At 39.9% G+C, this 22,189-nt stretch overlaps 1 protein-coding gene across 10 annotated transcripts in view; it reads left to right on the forward strand.

Annotated features, from left to right (window-relative positions):
* The window catches only part of LOC133558676 (bromodomain-containing protein 4-like), a 41,005-nt gene extending 19,095 nt beyond the window's left edge, over positions 1–21,910 (forward strand). For 7 of the 10 annotated variants that reach the window (XM_061909870.1, XM_061909888.1, XM_061909880.1 and 4 more), the window contains 18 exons: positions 2,395–2,532; positions 2,610–2,742; positions 2,825–3,126; positions 3,212–3,583; positions 4,722–4,850; positions 4,930–5,151; positions 5,229–5,443; positions 5,668–5,768; positions 5,824–6,108; positions 6,328–6,426; positions 6,500–6,877; positions 6,957–7,562; positions 10,977–11,068; positions 11,165–11,285; positions 11,439–11,572; positions 11,686–11,876; positions 11,959–12,226; positions 20,503–21,910. In XM_061909870.1, the coding sequence (XP_061765854.1) occupies positions 2,395–2,532; positions 2,610–2,742; positions 2,825–3,126; positions 3,212–3,583; positions 4,722–4,850; positions 4,930–5,151; positions 5,229–5,443; positions 5,668–5,768; positions 5,824–6,108; positions 6,328–6,426; positions 6,500–6,877; positions 6,957–7,562; positions 10,977–11,068; positions 11,165–11,285; positions 11,439–11,572; positions 11,686–11,876; positions 11,959–12,226; positions 20,503–20,568 (3,852 nt within the window). In that variant the 3' untranslated portion in view covers positions 20,569–21,910. The remainder of the gene's footprint in view (positions 1–2,394; positions 2,533–2,609; positions 2,743–2,824; positions 3,127–3,211; positions 3,584–4,721; positions 4,851–4,929; positions 5,152–5,228; positions 5,444–5,667; positions 5,769–5,823; positions 6,109–6,327; positions 6,427–6,499; positions 6,878–6,956; positions 7,563–10,976; positions 11,069–11,164; positions 11,286–11,438; positions 11,573–11,685; positions 11,877–11,958; positions 12,227–20,502) is intronic. The other 3 variants (XM_061909866.1, XM_061909868.1, XM_061909867.1) reach the window with 3 other exon arrangements.
* Positions 21,911–22,189: the final 279 nt, after the last annotated feature.

The following is a 22,189-nucleotide window of genomic DNA, read 5'->3' on the forward strand; positions in this document are numbered from 1 at the left end:
AGTGCACGCAAAGTCCAGCATTTGACACAAATGTAAAAAAAAAATAAAAAAAATTGGGGTCCTAAAGAGTAGCTGTGAGCTGACCATTGTATACTATTACTCGTTTGTGGACAAGGAGACACAGCCACAGAAGCACATGCAGTCGCTTCATTAACTCGCGCTAATAATATGCAGTGAACACATACAGGAGCTGACGTCGGCAACACTCTCCACGGATTGCCAATACTGGGATAACAGCTCATTCGGCACTCCCTCGCTGACGTCACATAGCACTTGGCAACAGGCATCGCCTTTTAAAAGGCACAATGCACACACTTATCTCTTAAAACAGTTCTAAATCATTTACGCTGCTACTATATTATGCTTGCTTACTTTTGATATTTCTCAAATTTCCTGTACAGTTGATAGATATATTTATATACATTTATAAATAAATAAATATATTTGGAATTGTATTTTTCCTAAATGAAATAATAGAAGAATAAAAAATATAGATATAAATATATACATTTATAAATAAATAAATAGATTTGGAATTGTATTTTTCCTAAATGAAATAATAGAAGTATAAAAAATCAGTTTCAGAGTCAAACTATCACCATTATAAAACTTCATTAACTTGGATGAACAGTCAGTGATCTACTTGTGGTGCAATGGCAGGGGTGGGCAAACTCCCGACCCGCGAACCACATCGGCCCCACCAAGCTTCCTTATCTGGCCTGCTGAATGTTGCTAAACTATACATTTTTTTAACAGCCAAGTACCCAGCATCATGAATCACAATGCTATTTTGGCCACCTCAAGTTGGTTTGAAAATATACATAAACTATACATATACACCTAAAAACCTCTCCCCCACGGTGCACACAAGTCAAGTACTCTTTGTACTATGTGGGTATGCAATTGATGTAGCGATAAACTATTGCTGATAAAAGTGCAATAAAACTCCTGATAGTTATTATTTTCATTTGAAATTAAAATATTGTAAATCTGTAATTAAGTACCACACTTTGATAAACTCAGGTAAATCTGTTCATTTACTGAAGAATCACGCTAGCATGCTAATGGCTATTTAGCTAGCGTAAATGCTAACATGAATACAAGATAAATAAACGTCTTTTCTCATTAAGAAGCAACATACCCTAATTCCAACACATCACTGTTGGAGCAACTAAAGTTATCAGTTGTGCACATTGACCTTACAGGCTACTAGCACAGGTACTAGCACAGGTATATGTAAGTACTTGTATGTAATTCATAAGTGTATTTGGAATAAATGTTAATAAAGGAGTTGCTGGTGATAAACCAATCTTATGACCTTGTTTGCTTACATACACTATGTATGCAGATGTTGTGAAATAGTGCGTAGAATAATCACAACTATGTATGCTAATTAGTGCAATGATACCTGCAGTAATACATTTGTGTGTGTGAAATAAGTGCAATAGGGCAATGTGCAATTTACACAAACATGTGAATTAGCACTTTGTAACGGTCAATGTGCCATTCTCTTCTTGTATTTCTTAACACTCAAACACTTAGCACTTGAGCACTTAAGCACCCTTAAGCTTAAATCCAACGTTACATGGTTGTTTAATTGCTAGTCTTAGTAATTAGGTTTATTATTTCTTTTTTTTGTCCTACTTTACTTTCTACTATTGTTGTATTGTTATATATGGCCTTGTTTTCCTGTTGTTTGTTTCAGTCCTGTTCTTATGTGTTTGGCATTAATTGCCACAAAGACAAAAGTTGGAAATTAACCACTGGCTACAATGTTGTATATTTACACTTGTACTCAATATTTACTGTCCCTGTTTTAGAAATAAAGCCAAAGTCAATACTTGTCAAAATGTTCTTAAATTATACTGCTAAAATGTAATTTTGCCCATATGGGGTATATAAAGGGAGAATTTGCCGATAAAGCAGCTTTGGTTGCCATTTGTATGTTTGTTTTGAATTTATATGTATTCACAAACACAAAATCTGGTTTATTATGTACATGTAGCACATACAAGGGGGGCTTGTGTAAATATGACCTTAGGGAAATTTGTAGATTTCAAAACTTTTGATTGCATTTAAAGGCGTTCCTCCCCTATTGACATTTTTCTGTTATTTTTGTGTATCATGTATCACATCCCTGATCACTAGTAAGTTTGCTTCTGTGATGGCATGAGGTGTCACAAAAAAACAAGGACTTAAATGCTCACAGAGCTGACGTTTTGCATGATATTGTAAAAACTTTATGTTGGACTGGCAGATTTTTGTTTTTCAACCTTTCAAGTGGTTTTTCCTCCCATTTTTGGGTTAGTGGTTCTGAGAAAAGTCTTGTCTGAGCTAACATGGCCATCTTAGACATCAGTTTTAAAAAGTTTTTGCTTCCTCATGTCTGCTTAGGACTACTATAAGATCATCAAAACCCCCATGGACATGGGCACCATAAAGAAGCGTCTTGAGAACCACTTCTACAAAAATGCCCAGGAGTGTATTCACGACTTTAACACAATGTTCACTAACTGCTACATCTACAATAAGGTCTGTAACTGGTGGCAGTGGCGACCAAGCATTTTGATTTTTTTTTTTAACTTTGTAATGTGCATTGTGCTATGCAGCCTTCTGATGACATCGTACTAATGGCCAAAGCCTTGGAGAAGCTCTTTCTCCAGAAGATCACGGAGATGCCACAGGAGGAGACGGAGATTGCTGTGGTATCTAAGGGACGCCGCGGCATCAAACGGGAGCCAGGTAAGAGGTTAGGTCATGATTGGAAATTTGTCGAAATACATGGTTTGGACCGCTTCAAGTTGACTCTTTTTTTATGTTTCAGCTCTGATCACCATGTCTGAATCAGGCCAAGAGTTATTATCTCCCTCAAACACCACCCATACACGAGTCTTTTCCACTCCTTCGACTCTGTCACAGACTCATCACTCTCCAACCCCTCCTGTTCTGGCCCAGCCTCCACGTGTGCCTCCTACACCCACAGCTCACGCACCTCATCTAGGACCCCCGTACCCTCTCTCAACAGCAGGCGTCATTCCCCAGGGTATGACCTCTGTCACCCCTCTGGCTATCACGCACCCAGGCCTCCATCCTGGCCAGTTGCTGCAGAGTCCAGCACTTATTAAGGTACAGGACATAATTACTGACAATCTGTAAGAGAATTATTTTCATTATTGTCATTATTTATTTAGTTTTTGTGATGATTCAATAGCAAAGGAAGAGCCAGAAGAGGAAAGCAGATACAACCACGCCCACAGCAAACGACCAGCTCAGCGAATCGTCGCCCATCTCGGTGGAGATTCGACCGCGCAGAGAGAACAGCCGCCCATCAAAGCAGCCTAAGCGAGACCCGTTGCAGCCGGACTCCCAGCACCACCCAGGCGCCGGGTTGGAGACGGGAGGCATGTTGACGCCCAAGCGGCAGGATCAGTTAAATTCCTGTGCCCACCTAGTCAAAGAGATGCTGTCAAAGAAGCACTTTGCATATGCTTGGCCCTTCTACTTGCCCGTCGACTCAAAAGCTCTTGGCCTTCACGACTACCACGACATCATCAAGCACCCCATGGACCTGAGCACCGTCAAGGTGACTCTAATCGGCCTTTAAGTTTTTATTACTACTAAGGATAAGTACAGGGCAAGGTGTGGGTGTGTGTGTGTGTGTGTGTGTGTATATATATATATATATATATATATATATATATATATATATATATATATATATATATATATATATATATATACATATATATATATATATACATATATATATATATATATATATATATATATATATTTTATTATATATATATATACACACACACGCACACACACACACACTGTATATTTCTGTCCCAAAAGAATAAAATAGTGCAGAGCTCCCTGTCAGGCCACATCTAAAAAGTCCTGAATCCAGAAGGTGATCCAGATCAGCTCCAAAATGTAATCACTTGCTCCCTATTCCATTTCCTGAAAGGTAGATGAAAGCCAGACCATATTTTTTTTAGCTATTTCTAGTAGATTGAAAGAAACCATGAATCCTCTTGTCAGCGAGGCCGCTAGCATACACACACAGAAATTCAACCTCATAACGTTGTAGAAATTATCCGGATCAGGCTTAAAATATGGTTAAAGTTCCAGGAAATATTCTCTATAACTTTTTCAGTTATTTTATTAACTAAGTACACAGACAAACTCAGTGGCAAGGATTACATAATGGAAGCCAAGCCTTCACCCTCATAAAACCTTGTATTATCTGTAAACATGTTTAAGTGACGGGAAGTGTAATGTTGATGTTGACTTGGTGTTGCTTTACCCATAATGTACCTAACAGCTAGGACAGAGACATGGGCTACAAGTCACAAGTTCAATTTCTGGTTGTATGGTCATCTTGACACGTCTCCTCTGACATCGTTTTTTTTCAATGATGTCATGAAAAATTTAATGAACACTGATGCAACCGAATAATTATTTCTATTTCCAAATTGTAAGACCTTAGGGCCTTTTTGACTTCAGAGGGTTTCACCGTATGATACATTTGATGTATTTTACAATACTTACTAAGAAGATGGTCTTTTTTTTCCCCAATCAATTGGATGATTTTCTGTTTTCTATACATTGTGCTGGCCCCTATCAGCACCTTTGGGGATTTAACAATGTTACGTTTTTTTTCTGAAAATTACAAGTAATGTAACGTGGCTTTCAAAATTTTTTACCTCCTCCAGAAAAAACTGGACAACCGGCAGTACAGAGATGCTCAAGAATTTGCAGCGGACGTGCGGTTGATGTTCTCCAACTGTTACAAATATAATCCACCAGGCCACGATGTGGTGGCTATGGCGCGCAAACTACAGGTGAGCATTACTAACCTGATGTCAGATCAGGTACATTTAAGTATTTTTTTTCTCCTGCTCATTCTCCAACTTTTGCCAGGACGTCTTTGAGATGCGTTTTGCCAAGATGCCCGATGAGCCGGAGGAGCCCGTCTCTGTTCCCACGCCGTCATCTGCCCTCCACCCCGCCCCCTCAACTCGGCAGGTACCTCCACCTCCCAATGTCTCGGAAGATGACAGCTCCAGTTTGTCTGAATCAGAGTCCTCAGTGGCAGACTCTGATCAAGAGAGGCAGCAGCGACTCGCTGTGTTGCAGGAACAGGTAAGATAATTTATTCGGAAAGAGGTTTTTGAAATGTGGTAAGTGGGTGATGACCACATTTTTTTGTGTGTTTTTAGCTCAAGGCTGTCCACGAGCAGTTGGCCGCGCTTTCGCAGCCTCAGGTCTGCAAGCCCAAGAAGAAAGAGCGAGACAAAAAGGAGAAGAAGAAGGAAAAGCACAAGAAGAAGATTGGAGCAGAGGAGCCCCCAGAGGCCACCATGCTTCAGATTTCCAAGAAGAGCAAAAGCAACAAAGACCCACTGGCTGCAAAAAAGGAGAGGAAAAAACCTGGGTCAGTTGCAAATAAGTTTAATTGGAGCTTTACACCATCGCTTACATATCGGAATGCATGAAAATAATCTATATGATATCAGGTTGAATGCATTGTGGTCATCTGCAGGCTTGCATGACATTTCATGACATCTAGTGACTTCTACCTTTATGACATATGCATTTAGGCTGTTCAAAGGTAAATGATGCATTATCTGATTAGTTGATGTGTTTTATGAATTGCAGTAAGAAAGAAGGCATCAAAAACAGTCGTCCTGCCCTGCCCCCTCAAACTGGGCCCACCCCTCTCGTCCCCTCAGCCTCCCTTGAAGCGGACGATGACATGGGTGTGTATTTGAGCTAATTAAGACTCTAAAGGTCATTTATTTAACTATGGCTTAGTGTCAGCCATCTCCTGCACTTCCTCAGATTTATTTGGGGGAGCGGCCGCTGTCGGGGGCAAACCCATGTCGTACGAAGAGAAGCGCCAGCTAAGCCTGGACATCAACAAGTTGCCCGGTGACAAGCTGGGCCGCGTTGTGCACATAATTCAAACGCGCGAGCCCTCCATGAAGAATTCCAACCCGGATGAGATCGAGATCGACTTTGAGACGCTTAAGCCTTCCACGTTGCGAGAGCTGGAGAAGTACGTCTCCAGCTGCCTCAAGAGGAAGAAGAAGTCGTCAGGTAGGATGTTTTATTAGACACTCAGAATAGTCAATTAGACTTCATCTTTACCTGCTTGTTGTGTGTTTAATCCAAAGAGGTTCATTAGGCCTTCAAAAAAATTCTGTTATTTGTTATTCTTATGGCCAGACCTGTGTGTTTACTTCTGTACATGGCGGTTTCAGCTACAACTGTTGCCTTCCTCAAACGTTGTCACGTGATGTTGTGTGTTTATCGCAGTAGAAAAGCCTCTGGAAATGACAAACGTCACCAAGTTAAAGACAGGATCTTCATCCTCAGGCAGCAGTGACTCCTCTGATAGTGACGACTCTGACAATGGTACCACACATAAATAGACGTTAACTTTTATTTTATTTTTTTTGATCAAATATAATACATCTGTGTTTACCAGGGCTGGTTCCCAAACAGCAGAAGACTCTGTCAAACAAGGACACAAAGAGGCCGCAACAGCAGCCCATCGCCAGCAGCGCCGGCCCCGTCGCTCCGCAGCATCCAGTAGTCCAGACCAAACTGCCATTTGTCCCTCCTTCCCATGTTCCAGTCTCTGTCCCTGCTCTGGAGTCATCACAGTTGCTGACCGCTGGATTTGACCCTTTAGCCCACTTTATGAACCCTCACATGACACAGCCCAACACTGATCCCAGTCCAGTCATTACCACCCCTTGCTCCGCCCACACCTCTGGTCTCCTCAACGTAAACCCACCTACTGTGCCGACACCCACTGAGCCGCACCCGTTTTTAAATCAACATCCCATCATACCTTCACCAGGTGAGTAGACCGTTGTGCCAGGAGTCGAGGTTATATCAAATACGAGTCTATCATAAACTTATTTTCCTTTATTTTACAGCCATCCATAACGCTCTCCCCCAGCAACCAGCAAGACCTAGCAACCATGCCGCGCCACTTCCTCCTAAGAACTCTCAGCCACCGCCATCCACGCTCCCCCCTCTGCCTGTGTCCTCACATCAGCTTCAGAGCACTCTTCCTCTCCCGCTCCCTCAGCCCGTTTCACGCCCCCGTGTACCTTCGCCTCCTTCGCATGGCATCTTGGGAACACTCTCTGCTCAACCTCCGCAAGCCCTGCTGGAGGACGACGAAGAGCCGACACCCACCACAGACGACACGCCACACCTTAGCCAGGTCCAAAACTTCTTGCAGTCACTTCAACCACGATTATCTGTGCAGAACCAACCCCTGCACGCGCACTCGCCTGTACATAGCGCTCCTCATTTAGTGCCCTCGATGCACACGCAAGCTGTAATGTCGTCCGCCCCTGTGACGTTGCAGCGGCACAGCTCTGGCCACGTTCACGCTCAGCATTCCTTCCCGCACGCTTTCGCCACAGCAGTGCAGCAACAGAAGGGGGCGACGCTCCAGCAGAAGCTGCAGCAGCTGCAACAACATCAGCAGCAGCAGCCCTCCCCACGTATGAAAGGCGAGCCTTTCTCTACAGGTAAGACAAGTAAGCACTTGCAGCTGTAGGCCGCAGCTATCAATTATTTTAGTAATCCATTGCTTAGTTGGTTCAATTATTCAATTGGATAAAACACACTGTATAGCCACAATGCGTTTTGCAGGGAAAATAATTAAATTCAACAATTTTTCTGGTAGCCGTAACCTTCACCTTCTATTTAGCTATTTGTTTACCAGTTTCTCTTTAACTTATTTTACCTTATATTTACCATTTTACCTATGTTTACCTTCTATTGCTTGTATTCAGACATTTGACTTCTTCCCGGAAGTGGGGAGAAAAAAAAGCGATGGTCAACCAAGACAAGAAGGCTGTTGTGCAGCAAGCAACGTGCAAACTGAGTACACAAGGAGCCTAGATTGTCCTGCAAAATGCAGATATAAGCAAAAAGTCCAACTCTGCTGTGAAATAGATCCCTATACTTATCGGTACAGTAAAAAAAGTATTTTCTAGTTATTACAAGGATTATCCGTCAGTGGAGTTCGCAGATATATTGAACTATCGTGTGCTCCAACTTCATTCTACACGACAAAACAAATGGAAACTTGTAAAAGGATGGAGGGCTACAACTTCTTTGTGTTTGGCTGGGTCAAAGAAATTGGTATCAAGACTCTCCCGGATAAATATGCATTGTTCTTGCTCGGGTAAGTTTGCATTTTATGATTCGACTTTCAACACCCGTGAGTGCATATACATTTTACCAAATTATTCCATCCATCCATCCATCCATTTCCTACCGCTTATTCCCTTCGGGGTCGCGGGGAGCGCTGTAGCCTATCTCAGCTACAATCGGGGGGAGAGCGGGGTACACCCTGGACAAGTCGCCACCTCATCACAGGGCCAACACAGATAGACAACATTCACACTCACATTCACACACTAGGGCCAATTTAGTGTTGCCAATCAACCTATCCCCAGGTGCATGTCTTTGGGGGTGGGAGGAAGCCGGAGTACCCGGATTCTTATATTAAATTTTTGCCCTGTTACCATATGTAATCTGACACATTTGTGTTTCTCTCTTGGTGGTCCATTGGATACGATGACGTCTTCTCCCATAATGTTGATAAGTGTAGCTTAATTGTTAGGGTTGTGAATAGATACGTGGCTAGTGTGAGATCAGGTTGGAGGGCTCCGGTGACTTCTTTGATAGCTCCAAAGTCTGAGGCACGCTTTTTCCCACATGTGGGGCATAATGCGCCCTCTCTTGGAAAAAGAGGAGTTTTATTCATTTGTTCGCGACACCAATGGCACTGTTCTTCATGGGCTTGCACCAAGGATACGTCAAAGTCCTCTACAGCACAGTGACAAGTTGACATCCAGGAGTCTCGGTCCTTAGCAAGCTGCTCCAAGTTACCCTCCTACGCTACGGCGACCAGTGGGAAGTTCTTAGTCGACAAAAGTGCGGGGGAGTCTGTTTTCTTCCATGCGATAAACATGATCGACCCATATGAGCTGGCGCTGGATGATCAGGGCTTTGACACTTATGCAGCTAGGGCACTGGAGAATGGTGACATGTGGAACGCGGTCTGCCCAGGTGATCCCAAGGATCCGCTGAAGGCATCTCATATGAAAGGCTTCAAGACTTTTCATGTGGGCCCTGTACAAGGTCCAGGCCACACCGCTGTACAGGAGGGCAGAGATACGCACAGCCTTGTAAACAGCAGTCTTGGTGGGGATGGTAATGTTTCGATTTCTGAACGCGTGATTTGAAAGACAACCAAAGGTACTCGTCACCCGTGACTGCATATCCATTTAACAAACGATAATTACTGAATCATCACCATATTTAATTTTTGTCCTCTTATCATATGTACTTTAGACACATTTGTGTACAAAAAAAAACAAGAGTGAAGCCGTAGAATTAACTTTTCTGACAAAGTATTATTGACTCTTGATTTTCTGGTTTCTGTTTTTTTAAGGATTAAAATACAAATGATATCCCCATTATACTTCAATGGGAAATGCTGAACAAGTAAAGTATATTAAAAGTTTATCAAACAAACCTTTAACAAAGTGGTCACTGCAAACTTGTGCGTTCTTTGACTGCTCCCTTGTACCAAAATGCGTGCCACTTTAGTTGTCTTTTGTAAAATCTTGCACTCCTCTACCCTTCTTGATTAACTCTTGAGGAACTCTGAAGAAACGTTGATCTTTTTTGCAATTTGAATGGCTCGTATTGTCGACTACAACGCAGGCATAGGGCCATTTTTCTTCTAGAAATGCTAAATGGCACATAGATGGCACAACCATTAGAGCAGACACTGCTTGACCACCACACATATTCCATTAGGCGGACGTGTCCTGGACATGTTGTCATTAAAATGTAATTTCTTTTATCTTTTGTTTACCATATTTTACCTTCTGTTTACAATGTTTGCTTTTTATTTACCATATTTTACTTTTCGTTTACCAGATTTAACCCTTTACCTTCTATTAATTTACGTTTACCTTCTATTTACCTTATAACCTCCTATATACCTTGTTTTACTTTCTTTTGACTTTATTTTACCTTCTATTTACGAGGTTTTTACATTGTTTCCCTGTTTATTTGTACTTGTTTTATACTTTTGGGGTTGTTTTTGGGGCATTTTTTAATGAGGTCCTGTTGTGATCAATTTTATTAAGTAAACTCACTAAATTCTTAATCGAATCAACAGAATATATATCAACGTTTCTAAAAAAATTAATTGATTAATCATTGCAACCTTATTTTTTTGCTTTGCATAGTGTAGTGTTTTAGAACACTTGGTAGGTGTACAGCATTCTCAGGTTAGCAAATGATTTGTTACCGTGTTGACATTATAGAAAATGGGCATTCTTTGTACTGAGATATAAGGTTAAAAAACATGGGTCGTGTTATATTCGGAGTCTGGAGATTTATACATGCAAACCGGAAGTTAACACCAAAGTGAATCAAAGGGATTCCTAGGTGAACTCGAGCTTTTCTTCCTGTCACTTAAGCACACACACAAGTGACCTGGATAGATGCGGTGTTGACACAAACCCGCTTTAAAAAAAAGTGTATTCGCGGTTATCAGCAAGTTGGAAACATGTTGCAGATGATAAGCTAATAAAAGTGTCAACATCAACTGTCGAGCCCTGTAACCCTCTTTATTATCTACTATATCACTGAATTGAAAACATTGTTCAAACAATTACTGTAGTTTGTATTTGTCTGCAAAATGAGTCTTGAAAAAGAGGTTATTTTATAGTCAGTGCGGTCTTATATATATGCGGGTCAGGCTCTATTCCAAAAAATAATTTCCTTAATCCTCTTAAGAATTAAACATGAAGTCCATTGTGTAAACAAGCAAGACAAATGATCTTAAACTCGTTATGTTCAAATTTAACGTCAACGTGTTGGTTAAACATTTCCAATGTTTGCTACTGTTCCAGGTTGCCTGCGTGACAGCCCCTCGCCACTAATGATCCACTCTCCCTTGATGCCTCACTTCCAAACAGGATCTCCCTCACAGATCAAGAAAAATGTCAGTAATTCGCCTTGGGACATTACATAGAGATTGTATAATCAAATAAGTGTGTTTTTGTGTTTGAATGTAATAATTCTTGGACTGTTTGTATAGGATCAAAGATCTGACTTGGTGGGGGTCAGAGAGGAGAAACCCTCCCATTCACCAGTTCTGCCCCCATCCCCGTTCAGCCCTGCCATGCGCCTCGACACACAAAAACCTGAGAGTAAACACAGTAAGTATGCTCCACAATTAAACCACCTAGTATTTGTTCTCTGCTAATGGGTTAATGTAGGCCCCCCAAATCTGGTCATCTAAGTAATTTTTTTAATAAAAATGTCTTTGTTTGATTTTTAAAAGTTAATCTGGTTCTCTTGGCTCTCTTTAGAATTAGAAGTAAAGTCATCGGAGGGTTCTCGCTCGGTTTCTCGCCTTCCTGACACCTTGGTGCAGCCTTGCCCTCAGCAGGACACTAAAGTTAAACAAGAGTGCAAAACGTCCGTCGGCCCCAAGAGGACACCAGTATGTTTGAGTGACAATCACTGCACAAAACCTGAGACTGTATTTAACGTATCACAGGAAACACGCCCTTCGTGTCTCACTGGAGTTCAATTAATTTGCCTTCTCCATCCCAGGACGTGAAGTTAAAGAACATGGGCTCTTGGGCGAGCCTGGCCCAGAGGTCGCAGTCCACGCCGGCATCTGCAGTTCGCTCCTCCAGCGATAGCTTCGAGCAGTTTAGACGTGCTGCTCGGGAGAAGGAGGAGCGGGAGAGACAGCTGAAGGCCCAGGCAGAGCAGGTCAAGAAAGAGCAGGAGAAGCTGCGGTAAGCAACCACAGAACACTCATGTCTCATATTCGTTCTATTTCAAGTCAGCATGGTTTTTCTTTTTCTTTTTCTTTTACAGCCGCGACGACGAAGACACTGTGGAGCACTCTCGCCGTACACAGGATGACAGCCGCCGTCGCCATGAACAGCTACAGCAACAGCAACAACAGCAGCCATCACCACTTGCGGCCACGCCTCCGGCTTCTACACCGCCCACTCAGTCCCCACAAGCTCCACCCATCCAGCCTCCGGTCCCGCCTCCAACTTCCTCAGCTGCACAGAATGCCCTTGACCAACAGAGGGAGATGGCGCGCCGCCGTGAGCAGGAGCGTCGCAGGAGAGAGGCAGTATGTAATTTGGACTTGTCTTCACGCTTGTCCTTATTTTGTGTGTGTATGTATATACATATGTGTAAATATATGTATACACAGTATGTATGAATATATGTATATACAGTATGTATGTATGTATATACATATATGTAAATATGTATATATGCGTAAATATGTATGTATATTAGGGATGTCACAGTACGAAAATTTCTTAGCACGGTTATTGTGACCAAAATTACTATCACCGTAATTTTAAATGTGCTCCAAATTTTCAAAAACTACTCATACTGAAATCTTTTTTAACCAAGTTTCATTTTGAACCCCCCCCCCCACACACACACACACAAACAATACATTCAAAATGTATGCATGTGCCTTAAGTAGAAAGTTGAATGTGAAAATGAAAGCAACACAAGCATTATAAACAAAGGAATATGGCAGAAACAAAATAATAATATAAATAAATAAAAATAAATGTGCACATTTCAGAAGATGGCACCTTATGCAGATAGGACATAACTGCACTTTTTGTCCATATAGATAAAAAAAAGTGTTCATATGAGGTCTAGTCTTACATATAGAACTGCACGATTATGGGTAAAATAATAATTAAGATAATTTTTATCAATATTGAAATCACAATTATTAATCAGGATTATTTATTGTTTGGTAAAACAGTGTTGGGGTGTGAACGGGACACCATCATGTAATTTTTTATATCTAAAAAAAAATGCTCTTGATAAACGATATCTATATATTTAAAGACAAACATTTGTGTTATTGTTCATTAATAGTATCAGAGTGTCAGCTTTTTTTATTTCATGATGCCTTTACCTCTATTTTTACATTTTCATAGAGATAGGTATTTTTTAAGTTATGTACTCACATTTACATGTACTAATGTGTGTACATTTACATGCTCTATTGGGACAGATGCATTGAGAGTTTGAGCAGAAATATGTCGTATTGGTATTCACCATACACCATAAAACATTAACAAGATGCTCTGTCGCATGAATATTACTAAAGTAATTACTTTGTAGAATTAAAAAAAAACATAAGTAATGTAAAAAAAACAACAAAAAAACATGGTGTTTACTTATCAATAGGCTTCACGGTGGCAGAGGGGTTAGTGCGTCTGCCTCACAATACGAAGATCCTGCAATCCTGGGTTCAAATCCAGGCTCGGGATCTTTCTGTGTGGAGTTTGCATGTTCTCCCCGTGAATGCGTGGGTTCCCTCCAGGTACTCCGGCTTCCTCCCACTTCCAAAGACATGCACCTGGGGATAGGTTGATTGGCAACACTAAAATTGGCCCTAGTGTGTGAATGTGAGTGTGAATGTTGTCTGTCTATCTGTGTTGGCCCTGCGATGAGGTGGCGACTTGTCCAGGGTGTACCCCGCCTTCCGCCCGATTGTAGCTGAGATAGGCGCCAGCGCCCCCCGCGACCCCGAACGGGAATAAGCGGCAGAAAATGGATGGATGGATGGATACTTATCAATATAAACACAAAGCAGTTTGCCGAATGAAGATACAGTCAGAGAAACAAACTCTGTGTGCCTTACCGAAAACTCAGCCTGTGTTCAATTTGATGAAATGACAAAACATTTTAGCTATTATTGATGTTATATTGACACTGTTAGCCGTTAAATTACAGGACGAGTGAGCATCCCAATAAACAAACTAACGACTGTATAAACAAGTTGTGATATCGTTCCCGACACTTCGCCTGCTGCATGGTAACTCTCAGTCCCAGCAGCTGACAGAAAGACACTAGTTGAATTTTCCAAATGAACCCGCAGCATCAAATATTTTTGTCCTCCAATAGCATTGCGCCCTTAAACGCACAGTAGAAGCAATTGACATGAAGTTAAACGGAGCAATCTACTCCGTTAATATTTTCAAAGCAAAGTCCGTGTAGTCGTCGCCGCCATGTTTTCTCGAGCGCAACGGAGCAAGTGCGCATGCGCTGCGGCGCTCCAGCTTTCAGGAAGTAAGCAGTGTTGCCTAAAATGCATTAATAATGTTTTTTCTGTTCAAAATGTAAGAAACCGCGTTTCCATATGAGGTGGGAAATTGTGTTAGATGTAAATATAAATGGAATTCAATGATTTGCAAAACATTATCAACCCATATTCAGTTGAATATGCTACAAAGACAACATATTTGATGTTCAAACTGATAAACATTTTATTTTTTTGCAAATAATCATTAACTTTAGAATTTGATGCCAGCAACACGTGACAAAGAAGTTGGGAAAGGTGGCAATAAATAATTATTAAGTTGAGGAATACTCATCAAACACTTATTTGGAACATCCCACATGTGTGCAGGATAATTGGGAACAGGTGGGTGCCATGATTGGGTATAAAAACAGCTTCCCAAAAAATGCTCAATCTTTCACAAGAAAGGATGGGGCGAGGTACACCTCTTTGTCCACAACTGCGTGAGCAAATAGTCAAACAGTTTAAGAACAACGTTTCTCAAAGTGCAATTGCAAGAAATTTAGGGATTTTAACATTTACGGTCCATAATATCATCAAAAGGTTCAGAGAACTTGGAGAAATCACTCTATGTAAGCGTCATGGCTAAAAACCAACATTGAATGACCGGGAAACCAACATTGAATGACCGTGACCTTCAATCCCTCAGACGGGACTGTATCAAAAACAGACATCAATCTCTAAATGATATCACCACATGGGCTCAGGAACACGTCAGAAAACCACTGTCATTAAATATAGTTTGTCGCTACATCTGTAAGTGCAAGTTAAAGCTCTACTATGCAAAGGGAAAGCCATTTAGCAACAACATCCAGAAACACCGCCGGCTTCTCTGGGCCCGAGATCATCTAAGATGGACTGATACAAAGTGGAAAAGTGTTCTGTGGTCTGACGAATCCACATTTCAAATTGTTTTTGGAAATATTTGACATCGTGTCATCCGGACCAAAGGTGAAGGGAACCATCCAGACTGTTATCGACGCAAAGTTCAAAAGCCAGCATCTGTGATGGTATGGGGGTGCATTAGTGCCCAAGGCATGGGTAACTTACACATCTGTGAATTCACCATTAATGCTGAAAGGTACATACAGGTTTTGGAACAACATGTGCTGCCATCAAAGTGCCGTCTTTTTCATGGACGCCCCTGCTTATTTCAGCAAGACAATGCCAAGCCACATTCAGCACGTGTTACAACAGCGTGGCTTTGTAAAAAAAGAGTGCGGGTACGTTCCTGGCCCACCTGGAGTCCAGACCTGTCTCCCATCGAAAATGTGTGGCGCATTGTGAAGCGTAAAATGCGACAGCGGAGACCCCGGCCTGTTGAACAACTGAAGCTCTACATAAAATAAGAATTCCACTTTCAAAGTTTCAACAATTAGTTTCCTCAGTTCCAAACGTTTATTGAATGCTGTTAAAAGAAAAGGTGATGTAACACAGTGGTGAACATGCCCTTTCCCAACTATTTTGGCACGTGTTGCAACCATGAAATTCTAAGTTATTTATTATTTGCAAAAAAAAAACATAGTTTACGAGTTTGAACATCAAATATCTTGTCTTTGTAGTGCCTTCAATTGAATATGAGTTGAAAAGGATTGGCAAATCAATGTATTCCGTTTCTATTTACATCTAACACAATTTCCCAACTCATATGGAAACGGGGTTTGTAAACGGTATTAGTAACCATGTGAAAATTTATCGCGGTTTATCATTATATCGTTTACCGTTACATCCCTAATATATATGTATGAATGTATGTATGTATGTATACACACACATAAACACACACACACACACACACGTGTATATAAGTATGTACCGTATTTTCCGGATTATAAGGCACACTTAAAATTATTTTTTTTACTCAAAACGCGACAGTGCGCCTTATAACCCTGTGCCCCTAATGTAAGGAATAAGTTTGGTTGAGCTTACCTACCTCAAAGCTATTTTATTTGGTACATGGTGTAATAATAAATGTGACCAGTAGATGGCAGTCATACATAGGAGATAAGTGTAGGCTGCAGTATGGTGGCAATATGACACAAGTAAACAACACCAACATTTTATCTGTTCCATAAAAAATATGGAACATTACACACGGCGCCCAAAAATCTATCAAATGTTTTAGTACAACTTTGGTAAGCTATGAAGCCACACCGCTTGTTGTGCTTCAACATACGAGTATTCTTATGGTGTGTGTGTTTAAGGTAAGACATGTTATGTGGTGTTTTGTTTAGCAATAATATGCAAAAGCAATTTTTCTTACATTCTGGTACCTGCTGATCTGTATTTGGGATCGGCATAAATCCTGAAAAATTGTGCGTGTCTACCTTTGTAGTCCGTGGCGACACTGTAGTTGATAAGCTTCGTCTTTTCCTCTATCTTTTTGTTTTGGGACATTCATCCTCTGCTGTTGCCATTTTTAATATAAAGTAGTGTAAAGTTCTTACTTATATCTGTCAGTAAACTAGCCATGAAAGCGCTAAAACATACCGGTGAGTTTACATAATTAACCCAAGGAACTATAGTTATTAGAGAGTTCCAGTCAGACGGTTTTTAACGGGACACATTTTTGGTGTTGTTTCCGGATGAGGAGATGCTGCTCCGTTATGGATTTATGTCAAGTCTGAATGTCATTAAAACAGTTAGCTCCATCTTTTGACACTTCTTCCACTCCCGTCCTTCTACAACAAAGAAAATGGGGAGAAGACACTGTCGAAGGTGAGCCACGTAAATAAGACCACCCAATAAACGGCGCATCCAGAAGTGACTGTCAGAAAGCGACTTGAAGATGATCTGTAAAACATAATCTATGCAACATTTTGACCAAAAAAAACAACATTACATGTTATGTAGACCACAACAAGGAAGTGTTTTCAATTTAGAACAAAAATCGTATGACCCCTTTAATGCATGCGCCTTATAATCCGGTGCATCTTTTGTATGAAAAAAGACCTGATTAGACCCGCTCTTATAATCTAGTGCGCCCTATGGTCCAAAAAATACAAAACAGATACAACTGTGAAAGTGTATCGCAGCAACAACAAGAATCCAGTCCAGGCGTCTATCCTCCAAAATGACAGCGATCCCAAACATCCAATACTGTCCAAAAATACCATCCAATTTTCACTTCAACAAGTTTTATTTTGACAAAATAATGCGGCATATAAATTGAAAAGTTCCTCCAAATGTCACGGCAGCCTGACATTGATGCGGCGGACTGATTATATTCAATAGTGCTGTGTTAATTACCCACAAAACGGCGCAACCGGAAGCAACTGTGAGAAAGCGGCTTGAAGATGATCTGTAAAACATAATCTATGAAACATTTTGACCAAAGAACCACCATTACATGTAATGTAGACCACAAGAAAGTGTTTTCAATTCAGAATAAAAATATAATAACATGACGCCTTTAATGTGCTCTTTAGTACTGCCTTATATACTTTATGTAAAAAGATAAAAAATAGACCACTAATCAGCAGTGTGCCTTATAATCCAGTCCGCCCTATGGTCCGGAAAATACGGTATGTATATATATGAATGTGTACATATTTGTGTATGTATGTGTCTTTGTGTGTGTGTGTGTGTGTGAGGGCTGCAACAACTAATCGATTTAATCGATTAAAATCGATTATAAAAATAGTTTGCGATTAATTCAGTCATCAATTCGTTGGATGTATGCAGTGCGCATGCGCTGAGGCTCTTTTTTCTTTTTTTTTTCCCTTTTCGTTCTTTCCTAAACCTTTATTTAGGAACGACAACATTTACAAAAAGCTGAGAAACAATAATTAAAATAAGTACAAAAAAGTACAAAACAGCGCCAGGGCGCCGGCAGTAAGCCACCCAATGATGTGTCATGTGCAGCTCATGTGACCAAGCCATATTTTTTGTCTGGAAACATTCGGTAAATGGTGGGAGAAAGCAGGAACAATAGTGTAAGTGTAATGGAAAAAAGTCTACGACCTAAGTCGTCAAAAGTGTGGTAATTTTTCACCCTAAACACTGCAAAGAAGACCGTTTCTTGCGAAACGTGCAGCATCGACCTCGCGTGGCACGGAAGTACGACATCGCTTCAGGAGCACCTTAAGAGGAAGTATGTTGGATCCATGGATGACGAAAATAACTCCTGGTACGTAACTTCTTAAGTCCATATTCTGAGTACATTGATCCGTTGTGTCCGTCTGTGTGTTTTTAATATGTTGTCAACGAGGAGATTTTTTTAAGGCAATAAACGGACATAAATATCTCAGGTTGGTTTCATAATGTATCAATGTAGCCAAACCCGATAAAGCTATATAATATTTGAGTGACGCTTTAGTAATATAAACGTTATGAAGGGGCTGGAATATTTCATGCTTATTATTCACAGGCAGCCTAAAATGAATCCTTTATTATTCACAACAGAAATGTTTACAATATCTGATTCAGTTCTGATCTGATGAGTTACATTTCTTTGTTATTATTGGTGTATGCTGCATCCGCATCCCCAATGTCCATTTATTTCATTTAGCTTTTTTTTAATGTGGTGGTGTACATAGATATATAGCTAGATATTACTTTTATTGATTTCCTCAGGGAGTTTCCTCAGGAACATTTAAATTCCAGCAGCAGTGTACAGAATTGAGATCGAATTTAAAAAGTAAATAACGGGTGTTTGAATGGAAAAAAAAGAAGAAGAAAATATTACAATAAGAATAAAAATAAAAAAGCAACATAAGGATAAAAATGTAACAGTAAAAATAACAATATAAGGAAAAAAACTAGGCAGCAGTGACCATGATATGAAAAAATGTGCCTTTTACATCAGAAATTATTAAATAAATCAATTAAGTATGTATTGAATTACATGTAAATGTTGCTACTATGTACGTTCACGATATGGTTTCTCTCATTTCAGAAAGAAACAAGCCAGCATTAGAGACTTGGTACAAAGGAAGGTGTGCACACCACAGCAAGCGGCTGCATTGACTGATAGTGTCCTAAATATGTTGGTAACTGACATGAGGCCACTATCAATGGTGGAGGATGACTGTTTCAGAAAAATTATTTACGTCCTCAAACCTGGTTACACTCTTCCCTCGAGGACCCATTTTACCAAACTGATGGAGAGGAAGTATGATCATTTCAAGCTGTTTAAACTAACATTAAAGCCACCCAGAGCAAAATTGTTCGGACCACTGATGTGTGGACAAGTGTAGCCACCTTGGCAATACATGCCACTACATTGGAGACGAATGGAACATGAAGTCAATCTGCCTTACGACCATGCTACGAGAGGAAAGACATTAAGCATCAAACATTGCAGAACGGTTGGAATAGGTAGTAGGCAGGTTTGAAATTCCCCTAAGCAAAATTATTGCTATTGTGCATGACAATGGTGCACTTTATAAAATAAAATATAAATATAAATTGGATGGCGTGGCGCAGTGGTAGAGTCGCCGTGCGCAACCCGAGGGTCCCTGGTTCAAATCCCACCTAGTACCAACCTCGTCATGTCCGTTGTGTCCTGAGCAAGACACTTCACCCTTGCTCTTGATGGGTGCTGGTTGACGCCTTGCATGGCAGCTCCCTCCATCAGTGTGTGAATGGGTAAATGTGGAAGTAGTGTCAAAGCGCTTTGAGTACCTTGAAGGTAGAAAAGTGCTATACAAGTACAACCCATTTATCATTTAAAAAAAACATTGTTCTAACACTTGCATTGTTATTTTTATGTTTGGCAAGTCGAAAGGACATGGTGCCAGTATGCGTCTTTTTTTTTTTTTTTAAATAAAGTATTGGAAAGGATAGTAATGTAGTTTGTCTTTTCTATCCGATTATCAATCGATTAATCGAAGTAATAATCGACAGATTAATCGATAATCAAATTAATCGTTCGTTGCAGCCCTAGTGTGTGTGTGTGGTATATATATATGTATATATATATATATATATATATATATACATATATGTATGTGTGTATATATATATATATATATTTATATATATATATATATGTGTGTGTATATGTATATATACAGTATATATATACTGTATATGTTTGTGTGTGTGTGTATGTATATATATATGTGTATATATATAATATATATATATATGTGTGTGTATATACATTATATATATACAAATATATATATGTGTGTGTGTATGTATATATATATGTGTGTGTATATATATATATATATGTGTGTGTATATATATATATATATATATATATATATATATATATGTATATAAAACTGTGATTGTTCCCATCCTCATGACGCTCCACTCTGCTCTCTCTTTTTCTTCAGACTGACACCATTGACATTAACTTCCAGAGTGACCTGATGGCCAGTTTTGAAGAGAATCTCTTTTAAGAGGTGATGGATGTGTAAGAAGGACCTTCACTCACACACACATCCACTAACATCCATACATGGACTACATTGTTCCTGTCCTTTTTCTCACAGCTGGCTTGTGTCCGGTGATGGGGTGGGTGACAGAGTATATTGAGTAAGCGTCTTTTTCTCCGAGCGCAGATACGTTTTGGTGTCTGAGACGATGTTTATAGTTGTTGGACAACACAAAAAAAGAAAGAAAAAAAAAATCTAGAGTTCGGTGTTAATCTCAGAAATGAAGAAGACAAGCAGATGTTCCCTCTCATCAAATAGTGTTATTCCAACATGGAGTTTAGCTGCCCTCCACATTGGCTTGTTTTCTCAGGACACACAACGGAACGAAACACTTTACAAAGACATCTCCCTCTCCCCTCGTCTAACCCTCCTCCTTGCACGAGTTCACTTGAAAGAAGACTGCGCTATGGCGCTTTAAAAAAGAAAAAGAAAAAAAAAAGTCCACGAGTGTGTCCTTTCTGCCTTAGCGCTCTGGCCTGTACTCTCTATGATCACGCCCTACAAATTATACATATTATATATAAATAGATACATGAATATATATTCTATACAAGGACAAGTCAATGCCGAAGAGAGGAATTTGGTTTGTGTGGCGGTCTGTGTCGATCTCTCTGAGCTTTTGTTTTTTGTAGAATTACTGTAAAAAAGAAAAAAAAGAAATTTTTTTTATGATTCTATTGAGGATTTTTTTTTGTCTTTTTCCTCTTATTTTCCCCTCAACTCTATGCCAAAACTGGTTGCTAAAAGTCCATTCACATTTGTTTTTTATTCGCTTTACATGACAGGATGTTTTTACTGCTGTTTAATTCACCCCCTTCGTCCTCTTTTAAATCAGCATTCTGCTCGCTATTACGGACGTCACAACTTTTCTATCCGCACTTATACTTTGCATCACATTGTACATGTTTTCGGGCTTTTAGCCGCCTTCATCTTCTTCTTAACACCTCCTGCAGAGTTTGTGTACATTTGTCACACCTTGTAGATTTTTCTTTCGGTTGTGGGACATTAGTCGTGACTTTTGCTCTGTATAGACTGGCCCACAGTTGTTTTTTTTTTAATGTCCTTTAGTTGACTTGACTTTCTCTTCTTACTCTTTTTTTTTAAGGTTGTTTGGACTTCTTATTTTGTTTCTTTTTCTTTCTTAGGCTCCTTCCTTCCCCCCAATTAATTTTATCCAGAACAACCTTGTTGGTATGTTGACAAATGAGGCATTGAGGTCAATAGATTCATCTTCAGAATATGGACATGTTTTTTTAAGAAAAGTATTAAAATAATATTTAAAAAAAAAACAAAAAAAAACTTGGAACTGTAGCGTGTTTGGCTGCTTTGTTACTCATGTACTGACAAGACTTTGGTATTGTTATTGTGAGACTCAACCAAAAGGGGGCGCCCTCATGAAAATCTGGATGCTTAATTTATGGTGTATTGAAAAATCAGCCTGTACTGACTGAGACACTATTACTTACACAATAGAGAGCAATTAAATTATTTGTTTATTATTTTGGTTGCCTGTATAATGCAGTGCAGTTGTACAATAATAAACCTTATTAGGTGTAAACCTTAATAAAAAAAATAACAGTTAAAA

Source organism: Nerophis ophidion, linkage group LG01 (genome assembly GCF_033978795.1).
Source record: "Nerophis ophidion isolate RoL-2023_Sa linkage group LG01, RoL_Noph_v1.0, whole genome shotgun sequence".
Taxonomy (NCBI): domain Eukaryota; kingdom Metazoa; phylum Chordata; class Actinopteri; order Syngnathiformes; family Syngnathidae; genus Nerophis; species Nerophis ophidion.